Source organism: Monodelphis domestica, chromosome 1 (assembly GCF_027887165.1).
Source record: "Monodelphis domestica isolate mMonDom1 chromosome 1, mMonDom1.pri, whole genome shotgun sequence".
Taxonomy (NCBI): domain Eukaryota; kingdom Metazoa; phylum Chordata; class Mammalia; order Didelphimorphia; family Didelphidae; genus Monodelphis; species Monodelphis domestica.
In genome coordinates, this window is record NC_077227.1 from 271,003,994 (window position 1) to 271,020,119 (window position 16,126).

At 34.8% G+C, this 16,126-nt stretch overlaps 1 protein-coding gene across 2 annotated transcripts in view; it reads left to right on the forward strand.

The window, feature by feature from the left end:
• The window catches only part of PRKCH (protein kinase C eta), a 286,419-nt gene that overhangs the window by 195,965 nt on the left and 74,328 nt on the right, over window positions 1-16,126 (forward strand). For both annotated transcript variants that reach the window (XM_001377520.5, XM_007472981.3), the window contains exon 10: window positions 9,757-9,911. In XM_001377520.5, coding sequence (XP_001377557.2) covers window positions 9,757-9,911 — 155 coding nt within the window. The remainder of the gene's footprint in view (window positions 1-9,756; window positions 9,912-16,126) is intronic.

The following is a 16,126-nucleotide window of genomic DNA, read 5'->3' on the forward strand; positions in this document are numbered from 1 at the left end:
TAGCCTACTCTGCTTTTCCCATGTAATTCTGGACTCAGCTTTCTGTGTCCACCATACTGATTGACAAACTCTATACCTTTGAAACTCCAACTATTTATCTTACTCTAGACACCAAACATTTATCATCCACTTGGGTTGGTCAGATCAAACTCTTTTTGAAAAGTAACTGATCTCTTCTATTAGAGTCTGAGATGTTCTGCACCTTGATACAACACAGCACAATATCATTTGCTAACAAAGAGCATCAGAAGGATTTTACCAACCACAGGGAGTCCCTCTTCAACTGTAAATGTACTCTGGACTTCCCTGTTAGAATGAAAGACATTTCCACAGGTGAATATCTTCCTATTTTATTCTACAACTGATGCTTATCATCAGTCATAGAGCAAGGCAATATCCGTTGTTATTTTTTTTTTCAGGAATCTTGAATGACTGATATTGATTGCTGAAGCCCTGTTTTTTTAAAAAGAAGAGAGCCTTCTATACACTGTTTTGCCCTTCTAAATAAAAAGCTTTATAATAATTGACAAACAGTAAACACAACAGCATGTTTTGTTCTCTAAGTCTTTCAGTCAGTTGCATTAGAGTCAAGTTGTATTCCATTATAGACTCCCACTGTGTGAAAACTTCCCTGCTGCCAACTTTTCCCTGCATTGAACTTTCTTTGATTAAGTGTGTAGACGAGTCAAAGAGGTTCTATAAGTGGTAAATTAGACATATAAACTAATGATTGTTGATATTCTCTTAGTTGACTATTTTTGGGTACAGAAAAGGCCTAAGATTTTTTCCCTAACTTTTGGTATCTGCTCTTCCTTTGATGACCTTATGACCAAATCCTTTAACACCCACATTTCTATCATAGATCTACTTTTTGTACATTTTATCCAGCCTTGCTGGTTCCCCCATTTTTGTTCTCTTTCCACATGTGGAACTGAGGTGGCAAAGTCCAAATGTAGTGGTTCTATAATTTGTTATAAAACCTGATTGTTCTTCTATTTTTGTTATCATCTTTCCATTTTCATTCTTACATGTTTTCGAGATGGCATTGTTTAGCTGAAATGCTTCTCATGATTTCTTTAAACTATCATCCTCCATTGTTTCTCTTTTTCTTATGAGGAAATTGTGCACAGTTAAGATTTTATAAACAAAGTTATTTTCCAAGATAGAGTTGCCTTTGGATAAGTCAGCTGCTTACTGACTAAGGTGCTTTTTTTTTGTCTTTGTCTTGGCAATTAACTTATATCAGTTAAACTATAAAATTATGATCAATTTCACTTCTTCACTTTCATTTCTTTCACTTCACAATATCGCTTCTTGACATAGTAGATGCTTTACCTAATTAGATAGTTCTGGATCAAGTTGTCTGATTGTATGCTATAGCTGTATATCACCAGACCACCAACTTGTTAAAGCAAAAATTAGAATTGTTAAAAAGCTAGAAGACTAGAATGTGTTACTGAGAAAAGAACTCCTAATGCCACGATCCTTTTCTCATTATCATCATCCTATTGTCTTCTCATTATTTTTGTATTGCTCTCATTGCCATTGCTGTATTCTCATATTATCATTAAGCTTTCTTCAAGTGTATAATAGTTTGGGGGTTTTGTTTTGTTTTTTGCTAATTCTGGTCTTTGCTCTAACAAGTTAGCCTGACTGTACACAGCTGATTCAGTGATGACACCCACATCAACAAGTCTTTTCCTGTCTGTTAAAAATATAATCAATTTTATTTTAAAATGCTATTGAAGGTTTGCCATGTCCAGCACCTGTTATTTTTTAAAATGAGTATTCATGTTGTAAACCAAAAGGCTTTCTATGGAGTTTACAGATCTTTGCCCTACCACATTCTTTCAACCTAAACTAGGCTTTCTGAGATATTCCTACCACCCTCACCTCTTAGCAGATTTGCATTAGTCTCTTAGTTTCACAGTGTGTCATAGAATTTCCCTGCCTCTTCATTTTCTGCAGCCAGTGTTGATGCATAAACTGTAATTATTTTCATGGTGGTCTTTTTGCACATACTCAACATTAGTAGTACAATACAAAAGGAATAAATATTCCATGAAGTAATGCTTCATATTGCCTTTTGGCATATAATAAAATGAACTCTGCCAACTTCTCTTTTCCTCTCCAGTGAGAACCTGTGAGCAATCCTTCCATTTAGCTGAATGTTCTTCTGGTTTCATTTATTGTTCTTTTTAAAATTTTTATTAATAATATTTTATTTTTCTCTAATTACACATGAAAACAATATTAACATTCAGTTTAAAAATTTTAGTTCCAAATTCTTTCCCTTCTTCCTCCCTGAAATGATTAGCAATCAGATAGAGATTTTACATGTGACATCATGTAAAATATTTTTCTATATTAGTCACTTTGTGTAAGAAATTTGGACCAAAAAACCCACAAAATGAAGAAAGAAGGTGAAATATAATATGCTTGAGTCTGCATTCCAATTCCAATAGTTTTTTCTCTGGAAGCAGATGACATTTTTTTTATCATGAGTCCTTTGGGATTGCCTTGTATCATTGTATTGCTGAAAATAGCTAAGTCTTTCACAGTTGATCATTATACATTATTGCTGTTACTATGTATAATGTTCTTGGTTCTGCTCACTTCACTCTGTTATCAGTTCATATACATCTTTCCAAGTTGGTCTGTAATCATCCTACATTTAGTATTATTATAATAGTTGTAGTATTAATAGTAGTTTCAAAAACAATTATAGCTACTGTTTATATAGCTTTTAAAATTTGTAAAGCACTTTGCAAATATTTCATTTAATCCTCACAACAATCCTGAAAGGAAACTGAAGCAGAGAAGTTAAAGTGACTTGCCCAAGGTCACACGGATAGTAAATTACTAAGGCAGAATTTGAACTCAAGTGTTCCTGACTCCAGATTCTGTGTTCTATCCATTGTGCCACCTAGCTGCCTTTATAGGTAGCAGAATATAAAAGCTGATAGTTTTCAAATCCTCTTATAGCATATCCATTCATTGGATGAGTCCCCCATTTAGAGCACCAAAAATCAAGTTAATGTATATTGATAGTCTAAAAAAAATCTGTGTCTGCACTGTCTACCCAATCCTTCCAAATCTAAATCCAGGGCTTTTAGTTCCCCCTCACCCCACAACTATACTGCCCTGTCCCTTTTGCTCTAATTATCAGAGAAGTACATATGCTGTTTTGTTCACTTTCAAAGTATCAAATTTTGAGTCTATTCAGTAACTAAATTAAGTTAAAAACAAAATACATCATCCCTGTGTCAAGGATAAACTCATTGAGAATATAGGATTGAAACATAAAATAATCACAAGATAGTATAGGGCAGTATATGATAAGAATAGGGATATGAGAGCAGGCTTATAGCAATAAATAGCATTTCTATAGTGCTTGCTATGTGCTAGTCACTGTTCTAAATGCTTTATGATTATTTGAGTTGGAAGGAATCAATAATAATATAATAGAAATAACTAGCATTTATGGATTGCTTACAATGTTCTCAGCACTCTGCTAAGTGCATTACAATCATGATTTCATTTGATTGTCACAACACCCCTGGGAAGAGGGTGCTATTATTATCCTCATTTTACAATTGAGGTAAACAGTGGTTAAGTGATTTGTCTAAGGTCATACAACTAATACGTGTCCGAGACAGATTTGAACCTATCTACCAGAATTTGAAATGACATCTATTTGAGTGCACTAAAGAATTACTTCACTCACCTTGGATTAGACTCTCATCTAAAAGATAAAGTGCCTATTACCTGTTGTCAAGTATTAAGTAAGAGTTAAAGTGATTTGGTTTAAAAATTAAGCTCTTTTGGCCCTTTTCTCTATTATTTCCTTTGGAAAATACTTTTAAGCCCAAAGGGATATTCTACTGTGTAGTAAAATTTGTGTTTCCAATTCATAGGTTTTTGCAGATAGATTTCCTCAGCTGAGTTGTTTGCTCCAGGATCTCTTCTGCGTCAGTCTCTGTTTCCTGTTGATCACAATGCTTCATTTCTCCAAATGTAGATAACATTATCAAAGAAAATGATAAAACAGGAAAAGTTCCCAGAAGTTCAACAGCCACCCCCTTTATGCCCCTAAACAGCCAACTCCATTAGATAGACCATGACTCAGGATCTATTACGCAACTTGAAATAAACCCAAGACCTTCTTCAAGCTTCATGAGAAAGGATAGAGTAGTAGCTTTACACAACAATTTCTAACAAAGCCATGTTTTTGCCACAATTTAAATGCTTTTCTTGGCCTCTGAATTATTTCTAAAGAAAAAAATTCCACTCACCCCCAAGTGTGTTTTCTCTCTCATTTTTTCCTTTCCCAGAGAATGTAGAGAAGTAAGCTCAGTTAGCACAATATTGTCAAACTGACTATGTTCAAAGGAAATGGGAGATAGAAATATTTTTCCTTTGTCATAAATACTGAAAAAATATATTCAATACTGTATACTTTACACAGAATGGGGGAAACCTATCATTCAAAGAACTTGGCTTATAATGAGAAGTCTGTAATGTACTACTTGTGAGCAAACTATACTTTTATATTAAAAGTAGAGACTTAATATGGGGAGAGGGAAATAAGTTCCATAGGAGGAACTGGTGACATTCTTGGAAATGAAGCCCTGGTTAATGAATTTTGTTTCAGTAGATTTTGCTGTATAATCCCATGCTTGGCAAGCCTGACCAAATATGGAATCCAGTTCAAGTAAGGACCCCTAAAGTTGTGGTGATTGATTTGAGGGCATTTTAAAATACTTAAAAGTTCTGTGACCCTTAGATATTCCACCCCACATTGAAGGTGAAGATCTAAGAAATGATGCTGTTGTTGGCCACCATCTTTATCTCCCAAAGGATGTACCTAGGGAGTGTCATAAGACGTAATAGGAACCAGGCACCTCCCTCCACCTTCCTCCTCCAACCCCATTCTATTTATCTGGCTACCCATCTGCAGGCTGCTGGAACAGACAATCATACAGCCTCTACAGACATGTCACATGAAACCGGGTCAAATAAGGTGGTACATAGTCAGCAGTATGTCCAGCCATATGAGCCTTTTCCCATCCCAGCATCTCTGTCCTCAAATGTATTTCCCACACAGTCTAATTGTGTTGCTTTCCTGCCAGTGATTTTATTACATGAGGGATGATCCCTCTAGCAACTGAACGTACTTACTGAGAGCATGTTAAGACAACTGTCTGACTTTGATAATCCACCATTAGATAGGCATACTTTTCAGAAGTCATTGCCCTTGGATGGATGTGAACCAGGATGTGCCAAAATTTTAGGCAAGTTTTTAGGCAAGACTAGGATGATCTTCCCTAAAGAAATTACCTGCCCTATCACCACATCTATCCAGGTGCTGTTGCCACTAACTTCCCCTGATAGATTTAGACAGAGAACTTTAGGAGACAAAAACAGAACTTGAGTTTTTCTGAAAGCAGCTAGCTGATTCAATGGATAGAGTGCTGGAATGGGAGTTAGCAGGATTTGATTTCAAATCCAGCCTCAGACACCAAATATTTTACCTTGGACCAGTCATTTAACCTGTCACCTTTGTTTTTCTCATCTATAAAACAGGGATAATAATAGCACTTACCTTCTAGGATTGCCAAGAGAATTAAATGAGATAATATATTTGTAAAAAAATATTTGTAAGATAATATTGTAACAATAATATTTGTAAATATTAGCATAATATCTAGCATATAGTAGGCACTTAATAAATGCTTATTTCCTTCCTATCTGCCTGCCTGCCTCCTTGCCCAGCAACTTGACTGCATTAGAATATTACTTTAAAAAAACTTTGTAGACATCATATTTTGTAAACGTAGTTGTTTTCTAGCTGTGTGACCCTAGGCAAGTCACTTATTCCTAGCCCTTACCGCTCTTCTACTTTAGAACCAATAGCCAGTTTTGATTCTAAAATGGAAGGTAAGGATTTTTTAGGTAGTTATTTTTTTTACTTGGATTATATTTTTCTTTTTTGAGGTTTTGGGGACCTGTCTCTCGGAGTCCTGGAACATGATTTGATATTCAAAAGCTTGTTGACTCTGGAAATGAAACTCATTCAAATGATGTCAGTCACAAAGCCATGAGCTTCCCTCTCTTGTCATTTATGCCAGACACAGGACAAAATGAACTTTTAATTTGCCTTCCATCTTTTTTCAAAACACATGAATACTTTCACTGACTTGTAATTGATTAGTGCCTGAGACATGATGCAGGAGGGAAAAAAAAGAAAACAAAAATTTCAGCAATTTGGATTTAGAACTGACATTGAAAGACAACCTCCAAGGGGAAGCATAAATGGGGATATGCATTTCTATAGCACCTACTCTGTGCCAACCCCTATGCTAAGCATGTCCAAATATCTCATTTGATCCTTACAACAAAATAGGTGGTGGTGTTCCCATTTTAATAACAATAATAGCTGACATGTACTGTGCCAAATGCTTTATAATTTTCTAATTTAATCCTCACAACTCTGGGAGGTAGGTACTATTATTACCCCTTTTTAAAGATGAGGAAATTGAGGCAGGGGTTAAGTGACTTTTTCAAGGTCACAGAGCTAGTAAGGGTCTGAGGCTGATTTCGAAATTCAAATCTTTCTGACTCTAGACCCAACACTCTCACTACTGCATTACCCACCTTCCTGTTAGTTCTCATATAATTCTAGGGGGACAGAATAAAGACCACATTAAAAGAAAAGGTCCAAATTAATGTTTTAAGTTTAGAATCAGATAGCAATCTAAGTTTCTTTTAGTCAGTAAACTGAATTTTGGGGAAAATAGCATATATATTAAACAGATTTATATATGAAAATGTCTTTTTAGTGACCCCTTCAATGGCTGAGAGCAAAAAGCTGGAAGCATTGCTATTGGAAGCAAGGCTTGATAGTCAGAATGGAAATGTTGGTCAAATTGGCAGTGGTTTGACTTGTCTAGTGAAACTGCCTTTTATCTGGTACTTACTGACTTCACAGCTGTGTGTTGGGACAAGATCAATATTTGAAGCAGGCATTTTTAACATTTATGTACCATGAACCCCCTTTGGTGGTCTGGTGAACCCTACAAATTCCTTCCCCGGTGATTCTTCTCATGGTGATCACTTGTATGTTTGATGAAAATATAAAATATATAATCACTATGCTTCCTTCCACCTCTAATAATCCACTCTTGTGATCCTGGCTTATCAATTCATATATGGAAACTAATATATGACAAAATATTGTCTTTCTCTGAATAATCAGACTATATATGCATATGTGTTATAATCCATAAAAGAGTGTATTATATAGGTTCAACTTTTAATCTGGAATTCATCTCTCATTAACAGGGAAATACATAGCAGTAGCCAAAGAATTAAATATTTCTGACCTATAATAAAATTTTCATTTATGGGGAAAAGGTAGTTGTTTTACACTTCTGATGATATGTTCATTACAACTGCAAGGAGAAGCAAATAGGCTGTTATTGACACATTTGAGACTGCAAATAAAATCATCTTTTCTACAGTCACTGTTGATAAAGTGCTAACTTCCTCTTCCCAAAAAAGGAAGGAGAGGGGTTTCCAAGTCATAAAATTATTTGAGATTATGTTAAAATAGATAAATTCATCCTGGAGGTTGTAGAATAAGGGGCTTCTTAGAGAGACAGACAGCTTAATTCCACTGCAGAAGTTCAGAAACATATGAAACTGTTCACTTCTCATGTTTCTTTTTCTTTGTGTTTTTTCACCATTCACTTTTGAATTATGTGTGTGTGATCATTCTTTCCATTTACATGATTGTAGGCATTGTGGCAAACCCATTGAGTTTTTGCATTGTTTTGTGTAGTCAAAGGCTTTGCCAAAGTTTTCTTTATGAAAAATTAATCTATTTAAAAACTTATACCTAGTAAACTTTAGAATACATTTTCCTGCAAAATGACTAAGGGATACAGGAAGGTTTATTATAAGCCAGTAGGACTGGTAATTTAAAAAAAAAGAAAAGGTTGGGAGCCCTTGAGTTAGAATAACTAAACCTGTTTGTATCCAGGTTTTGCTACTTTCCATGTTAATATCAGCATAACATGCAACTTCTTTGAGATTCTTTAGGGATATGAATAACAAAACTTATAAAACTTGCCTCAGGGTGATTTAGAGGAAATTACTTTATAAAGTTCTATGAAAGCATGAACTATTATAAAACTCACAAAACTTGCACTTGGCCACTATACTGAATCTCCAAATGTGAGTTTCTGAGACTATGAAACTTAATCAGTGCCTATTATTCAGAGGAAGAAAATGAGGCTCAGAAAAGTCAACTGAATCATTCAGTCATAGAATAAGAAAGATGGGAAAGATGGGATTAAAACTCAGGTACACTGTCTACAAATCTAGTAGTCTTTCCAATTCATCATGTTGAATTATGATCATTAAACCAATGAGGCAGCTTTGTTCATTGCAATCATTATCCAGTCTTCTTGCCTACTTATCTCCATCTCAAATGGTGAGAGAACAAACTTGTTTCTCTACTATAAGATTTCAACTACTCTTCCTCCATTTAAACATATGTAGTTTATATAGTACAAGCAAGAAAGTTAACACCCAATTGGTTATTTTCTAGGATTTCCCATATATATATATATATATATATATATATATCTATATATCTTTTAAGGCAAATCTTCTCAATATTATAAACTAGATACAGTGGACAAAATATCTGACCCTAATCAGATTTCAATGTAATTGTTAAATATCTGGCAAAATAAACAGAAATACAATGCAGCATGTTATCTAGTCATGTCCAAACTCTTTGTAACCTCATTTGATGTTTTCTTGGCAAAGATACTAGATTAGTTTGCCATGTTTTATAGATGAGGAAGCCGAGGCAGATGTTAAGTGACTTGCCAAGGATCACATAGCTCATAAGGGTCTATGATCAGATTTGAACTCAAGTCTTCTTGACTCTAGGTCCAGCACTCTATCCACTGCACTGTGAGGCTGCCATATATAGTGCAGCATCAATAATATCAATGTAGTTTGCTAAGTCAATATACAGCCCAAAGTGATCCATTTCTATTTGAGCTTGACATCACTGTTGTATACCATAGTTATTCATTTATCTATACTTTTTCCTTTTCTTATCAGTAATGATGTCCTCACTCCTTCCCTTTGCCTGTCTGAGTCCTACTAATTTTCAGGTTAAACTCAATTTAACTCACTATTCCAGTCTAAACTGACTTCATCTTTTTTAAACTCCTTTAGTTTTTACAATCAATACCTTTGGGCATTAAGTTACTCTGATTGTTTCAGACATATTAATTTAAACATAATAACAAAGACTAGAAAGTTCCTAAGAGCAAGGACCATGTTGGATGCTACTTTTCTTTCCTCTACAAAAATGTAGATTAGAGATAATCCTTAATCCTTAAACAAAATATGAAATTTCCCTATTATAATGTCTCTGAAAAAATGTTTATCCAGCCCTTACTTGCACAGGCAGCTTCACTGAGGATATGGTCAGGATTGGCCTAAATGCATTACTTGCCTTTTGACTCAGTAATATCCCAACATAGTCTTACACCAGCTAATTTACTTCCAGTAGATTTTATCTTGATGTTATCTGATACTCTCAGATGTTCTTTTGGATAATGCCAGATGAAGGATCTCTTCCCTATTACTACCACATAATAAATACATTTGATCTCTGTTTTTAAAAAATTGCAGTATTTAATCCTTTACCATTCTTATGTTTATTCCTAGGATCGCCTATTTTTTGTGATGGAGTTTGTGAATGGAGGTGACTTGATGTTCCACATCCAGAAATCCCGGCGTTTTGATGAAGCACGAGCTCGCTTCTATGCTGCAGAAATAATTTCTGCCCTTATGTTTCTACATGAGAAAGGGATCATTTACAGGTGAGTTCTGATTCTGGGAATCCAACTTCCCAATGTCTTATGCCCTCACGAAGATCTGGTTTTCCATTCTACATGGCCAACTCTTATTTTCTATCAGTTCACTGTTCATTATGAATTTCCTTCTTGTGGTAGGAAAAAGTGAATATGCAGAATATAAACTCCTCTAGGGTAAGGCAAAAAAAGTTTTGTTTTTGTCACCAAATCCCTAAAATCTAATACCTTAGCTTAACCAATGTTCTTTGAATAAGTCACTTTCAGCTGGAATAGTAAGAGTTAAACTGAGTTAAACCTAGGAGTTAGTAGGATTCAGACAGGCAAAGGGAAGGATTGATGGTATCATCACTGAGAAGAAAAGGAAAATGTACAGATACCTGAATAAATATGGTGTACAACGGTGGTGTCAAACTCAAGTGGATTGCTGTGGTTAGGGAGTATTTAAGTTTCTCAAACTGAAAATCTCCGTATGTTTATCTGTTTTATCTTCTGAAAATGCTTTCCTATAAACCTCCAGATTTATATTCAGAGTAGCTCTCTTTTATCATAATATCAATATTTAACATGAATTGGTTCCTCATAGATAATTCTGGTTTAGGTAAAAATGCCCTTCCAAATAGTGTTTATATTACCTTGTATTACCTCCTCCGGAGCATTATAAAATAAAATTTAGATTGAGTGCCATTGTACTGTTGACAAAGAAGGTAAGCCATGATGTGTAATATACCTTCCTAGAAATAGTAATCATTTACAAAAATAAACCTTGATTGCCACTGTGGAAATCATTGTCCTTAGACTCTCTATAATGCTGGTGATTAGTATTAATATTATTAAATTAAAATGTAACTACCACACACTCTTTCTTTCAATGAAAGTCAAACTGTTACTTTCTTTTGATTTTTATGGGAAATACAAAAATCAAGGCTTCTGCATTCAAGATACCAAGTAGCTTTTAAAATAACATTCCCCTAACCCTAGGAAACTTTAAAAAGAAAAAAGAATGGTATTAATAAAAACAAAGCACAAAGTATGAGGAATAAAAAAGAAAATCAAAACATAACAGTGACTTATTTATATCATATAAACACACATGTTATATACAAACAAATTTTCAGTTTTACAAAGTTCTTTGCTCACAATCCTATGAATTATATAGCAAGTATCATCATCTCCACCTATTTAAAAATAGGTAATCTGTGGGTCTAGGTCTCAGACCTAGATTGCTTTTTCTCCTACATCATGCTGTTTCCCTAAGTTTAAGAAAGAGAAATAGAAAGGAATCTCAACAAATAATAGCAGGCACACACAATAGTTTAAATCTTTCTAGCCAGCTCTTAATTATTCACTGCAGTGGAAGGAAACATATAACCCGATAAAACAGCTAGGTATATCCTAACTAAGTCCATAGAATAGCATAGGAAATGGCTCCTAGACCACTCAAAATTGAACATTAAATTCTAAGTTCTGAGTTCAAATACTGACTTTGATGACTACCTGTGTATACTTAGGCAGATCATTTAGTAATGATCTCTATTGTCTCTTCCAAATCATCATTTTATATATATATGTATCTCAGGAATTATTGTCTCTGGCTTTTTCTTCCAGTTCCAACATTCCATCTAGCATATAAACCAGGAAATTGGGCTGACATTACCAATGAATGAGATTTAGGGTTAGTGAGTCCTGGATCCCAAGGCCCTATTCTTAACTCTGCTATTGATCTAGTGTTCTCTATTTACTTTTTTTTTAAAAGAGTGACTTCATACCTATTTTTAAAGTTTGAATGAATCATCAATAACTGTTTGAGAAGTGCCTTCTAAGTGCAAAGTACTGCATTAGGAGCTGATAATCAGCCTAATGGGAAAGTTCCTTGTTGCTCAAGGAAAAAGAGATTTAGCTGTAAAAAATACTTGAGTAGGTAGCTACTAGAAGGCTAGGGACTTATTCTTATTTTAATGATAGGACAACTATAAAATGACCATGTCCAGGTCTGGCATGTCCAGGATGGATTTTCTCTGCAGAAGTGCAAGTGCCTCTTGAAATTTTGACTTTTCTAACACTCCTAGATGTGATGTTTGAAATTATCTGGAGGCTGTGTTTTTGGTTTAATAAAATCAATTTATTAATCTGCTAGTCACTACATTCTAACTAGCCATAAACTCCCTCCAGTCTAGTAGAGACTCTATAGAACTTGCAGTTGAGTGACAAGCCAAAGTGTCCAGAAAAGAGCTAGTCAGAAAAGAGCTGGTCCAGCCTCTAAGAACTGGATCCACCTTAGAGAGAGAGAGAGAGAGAGAGAGAGAGAGAGAGAGAGAGAGAGAGAGAGAGAGAGAGAGAGAGAGGGAGAGGGAAAGGGAGAGGGAGAGGGAGAGGGAGAGGGAGAGGGAGAGGGAGAGGGAGAGGGAGAGGGAGAGGGAGAGGGAGAGGGAGAGAGAAAGGGAAGGAGAGAGAAAGGGAGAGGGAGAGAGAAAGGGAGAGGGAGAGAGAAAGGGAGAGGAAGAAGGAGCCAGGATGGGCAAAAGAGCTAGCAGCTGGGAAAAAATCCCCACTTCCCGTTGTACACCATCTGATATCCAGAGAGGTTTCTAATTGGAACTCAGGAGACTTCCTTCCAGGAAGTTACAGGTCTTCTGGAGACCAAAACATTCTTTTACTCCCCAGTGTGTGGCTGACTAGCCCACTTGCACCAGCATGGTATCTGCCTAGCTGATTGTAATCACGTAATCAAGTTCTAGTTTACAGATGAATTGGGAGCAGGTCTCTACTGTGCCAGTTTTTACATCTAGATAAAAGAAGGGAGGACCCAACCCATTTCATGGCCTGGAGGAGAGGTAGTTTTGTAGTTTTAAAAATCAAACTCTCCCTAGGAGCTAAAGGGGGAATTATTTCTCAAAAAAAAAAATTCTCAATTCTTTTAATTTTCCACATGGCTTAGGTGGCACCTTCTCATGAGGGAAACCTTCCTTGATTGCCTCCCAGCTAGAAGTAACCTCTTCTTCCCTGAATGGCTCATTCTGTTTCATTTTTCTATGTCGCATCATACATAACATTAAATTATAACTTTTTTTTCATTGTTTGTTAAATTCTTTGAAGGCAAGTATACTTGACTTACATAGTGTGGAATTTAGAGAAAACATATCTTCTAGTTTGTCAAAATTATATTTCAGATAAAACTACATCAATCCAAGTAGTCTAAAATATTGTTTTAGCAACTGCTCGATCACATGGGTCAATGGGGATTAGGGATATAGACTCTAAACCAGCGGTCCTCAACCTCTCAATTTGTAGCAATGAGAATACATAAGGCATATCATGTATTTACATTCCGAATCATAACTGTGGCAAAATTAGTCTTAAGTAGCCACCAAAATAATTTTTTGCTTTGGGGTCACTGCAAAATGAGGAACTGTACTGCGGGGTCACGGCATTAGAAAGGTTGAGAACCACTACTCTAAACAATCACCCCAATGCAAATATTAATAATATGGAAATGGGTCTTGATGAATGACACATGTTAAACCCAGTGGAATTGTGTTCTAGCTATGGGAGAGGGTTGGGGAGAGGAGAGGGAAAGAACATGAATCTTGTAACCATGGAAAAATATTCTAAATAATCTAATAAAATTTTTAAAAAATAAAATATTGTTTTAGATTTCACATATTTTTTGTTTTCTTCTGAAAGATGACCACCATTTCATTTGAGTCCTGTTTGCATAATCAAGGCTGAAACTGATGATTTAGAATATATTTTCTTATTTTTCTATAGTAATAATAATAATAATAACAGCTAGCATTTATATATTGCTTAAAGGTTCATGGAGCACTTATCTCATTTTATACTCAGAAGAACTCTGAGAGATAGATGCTACTATTATTATTACCATTTTATAGATAGGAAAACTGATATTAAAGAGATATTAAATGACCTTCCCAACTGTTACTTAACTGGTTGGTGTCTACAGCAGGATTTAAATTCAAATGCAGTAGTCTCTCAGTTTACCATCTAGTGACCAATAAAGATAATTAAATTAATCTTTGAAGGCAATTCTGTTCTTCCTCCCTCTGGCATCCCCTTTTTTGCCCCTCTTCCCACTCCTCCCACCTCCACTCTTCCCTCTTCTTTCTCTCTCCTCTCATCTTCCTCTTTCTACCTGACAGTTTCTTTCTGTCTCTTTGTGTCTGTTTTTCTGCCTTCCTTCCTCTTATCTCTTGTTCTCTGTTTCTATCTGTCTCTGTTACAGTTTTGTCCTTGGTATTCTTCCAAGACTTTTAGTCTTCATGGGAATATACAACTCAGTTTATTACAAAATAGATGACTACATGCCACATAGAACAGAATTACTGAGGACTAAAAGCACAAACACTTGAAAAAATAGTACTTTTTAAAGTCTATGATATTATATATCATGTCCAAGATATTTGACTACTTCCAATTTCAGATCTGATCCCCTTCCTCCATTAATAGGACCAAACCAAGGCTGAAGGAAATGTTTATATTTTTGTTCATTTTGTTCAGTCCTACCCTAACCATTGTTATGTATTCACTTCCATCACAGACATGTTTCTATGAGTATAGCATGCTTCACTCATCATCTAATTCCCATCCCTTAAAGCCTTATGAAATGTTCAATAGATGTTTCTTGTAGCCTCTTGTCAACCAGGGAGATAATGGGATGTATAGTTTTTCCAGCTGGAAATTAGAACCAAAAGCTCATGGGAGATGGAGGAGCTCAAACCAGCTTCTAGCTTCTGCCTCCCGTGATCCTTTAGTTCCTACTTCCAGCTGAGAAAAACTATACTACCCATTTGCTCCCTTGCCAATAAGAAGCTACATTCCCATTTTTCATTGAAATACAAACATACCTAGTATTTATTTTTACCCCCCCTTTTTCCAGATGTTCATATGACAAACAGAAAATAAGCAATTGAGAATGTTTATTGAAAAATTAACTTTAGAGTTCCTTACATGTTTTTCCTATACTTATTTGCCAAATTACATTTTACTATTCTAGAGGAAAGTTTCTCAGGTTCCCCTTTACACTTCTAATATAAATTTAAAAGATTACAATTATTCATAATGTAAAAGAAAGAGCTAGATGAATTTCCTGGCAATTCAAAAGGTTTTCTCAGAAAGTCATAACTAGAAGAATTTTGCTGAAATTTACCAACGTGGCACTTATTTTACTAATGTAGAAACATTTAAATTCTGGTAAAAATGTGTTCTTTACTGTTTCATGCTAATTAATATGTGTATGTATTGGAAATTTTCTTCTGCCTTTTTCAAGAGGTTTAGCAGTTTCTTAGAACTTGAGATTATATCTATGACTAAAAACAATTCACTTATTTACTGTTTGGAATGGTGGCTTAGCTTGTCAATAATTTCACATTTATTTAACATCTATGTACATTGAACTATGACTTTGGGGAAAATAAAAGATAAATAAGACAAAGGCCTCAACTTTAAAGAGTTTAATAGTTTAATAAAGAACTTTGAGATGGGTGCATAGAAGAGTATTCTTCAAAGAGGAGCACAAGATTCTTAAGTGGAGTAATCATTGAGGAGACCATTTTACTAGATCACAAAGAAGGACTGAGTTCCTATAGAATATTTCAAGCAAAGGTGAGGAGATGGGAAAAAGTTCAGCAGTTTGTAGAGTATGACAAGCAGTCTGGTTTGACTAGAAAATAGCATACAGGAGACTTAATGAGAAATAAGGCTAAAATGGTAGATTAGAAACATTGTAGAAGGCCTTGAATGCTAGGCTAAGGTATTTGGATTTTATTGTAATAATTGTTAATAGTTTTCTTTTAGTACTTTGTTTATATAATGTATAGGTTCCTAGAAGATTATCTGCAAATCATCTTTCAACTCTTTTAAAAAATCTTGGCTATTTAAAGTTATTCTTTAATAAGGTAGACTATTTTCATAATAAAAAATTATAATCACCCCCCTAAAGTATGTTTTATAAATATGGGATTTTGTATATATGATTTTCTTACAAAGACTATATAGCAAAAGGCATAAACTTCTAGAATTTAAGAGATAGAGGAAATATGTTTTATAGAAAGAAAGATCTTCTAGACGTGAGATTTTAGTCTAACCTCATTTTATAGATGAGGAGAATGAGGAATAAAACATGATCATACAACTAATTTGTTTTATTCAGATTTCCAGACTTCTTAGCCAGTGTTTGTTTTACAAAATATTCAGTTCTATATTAC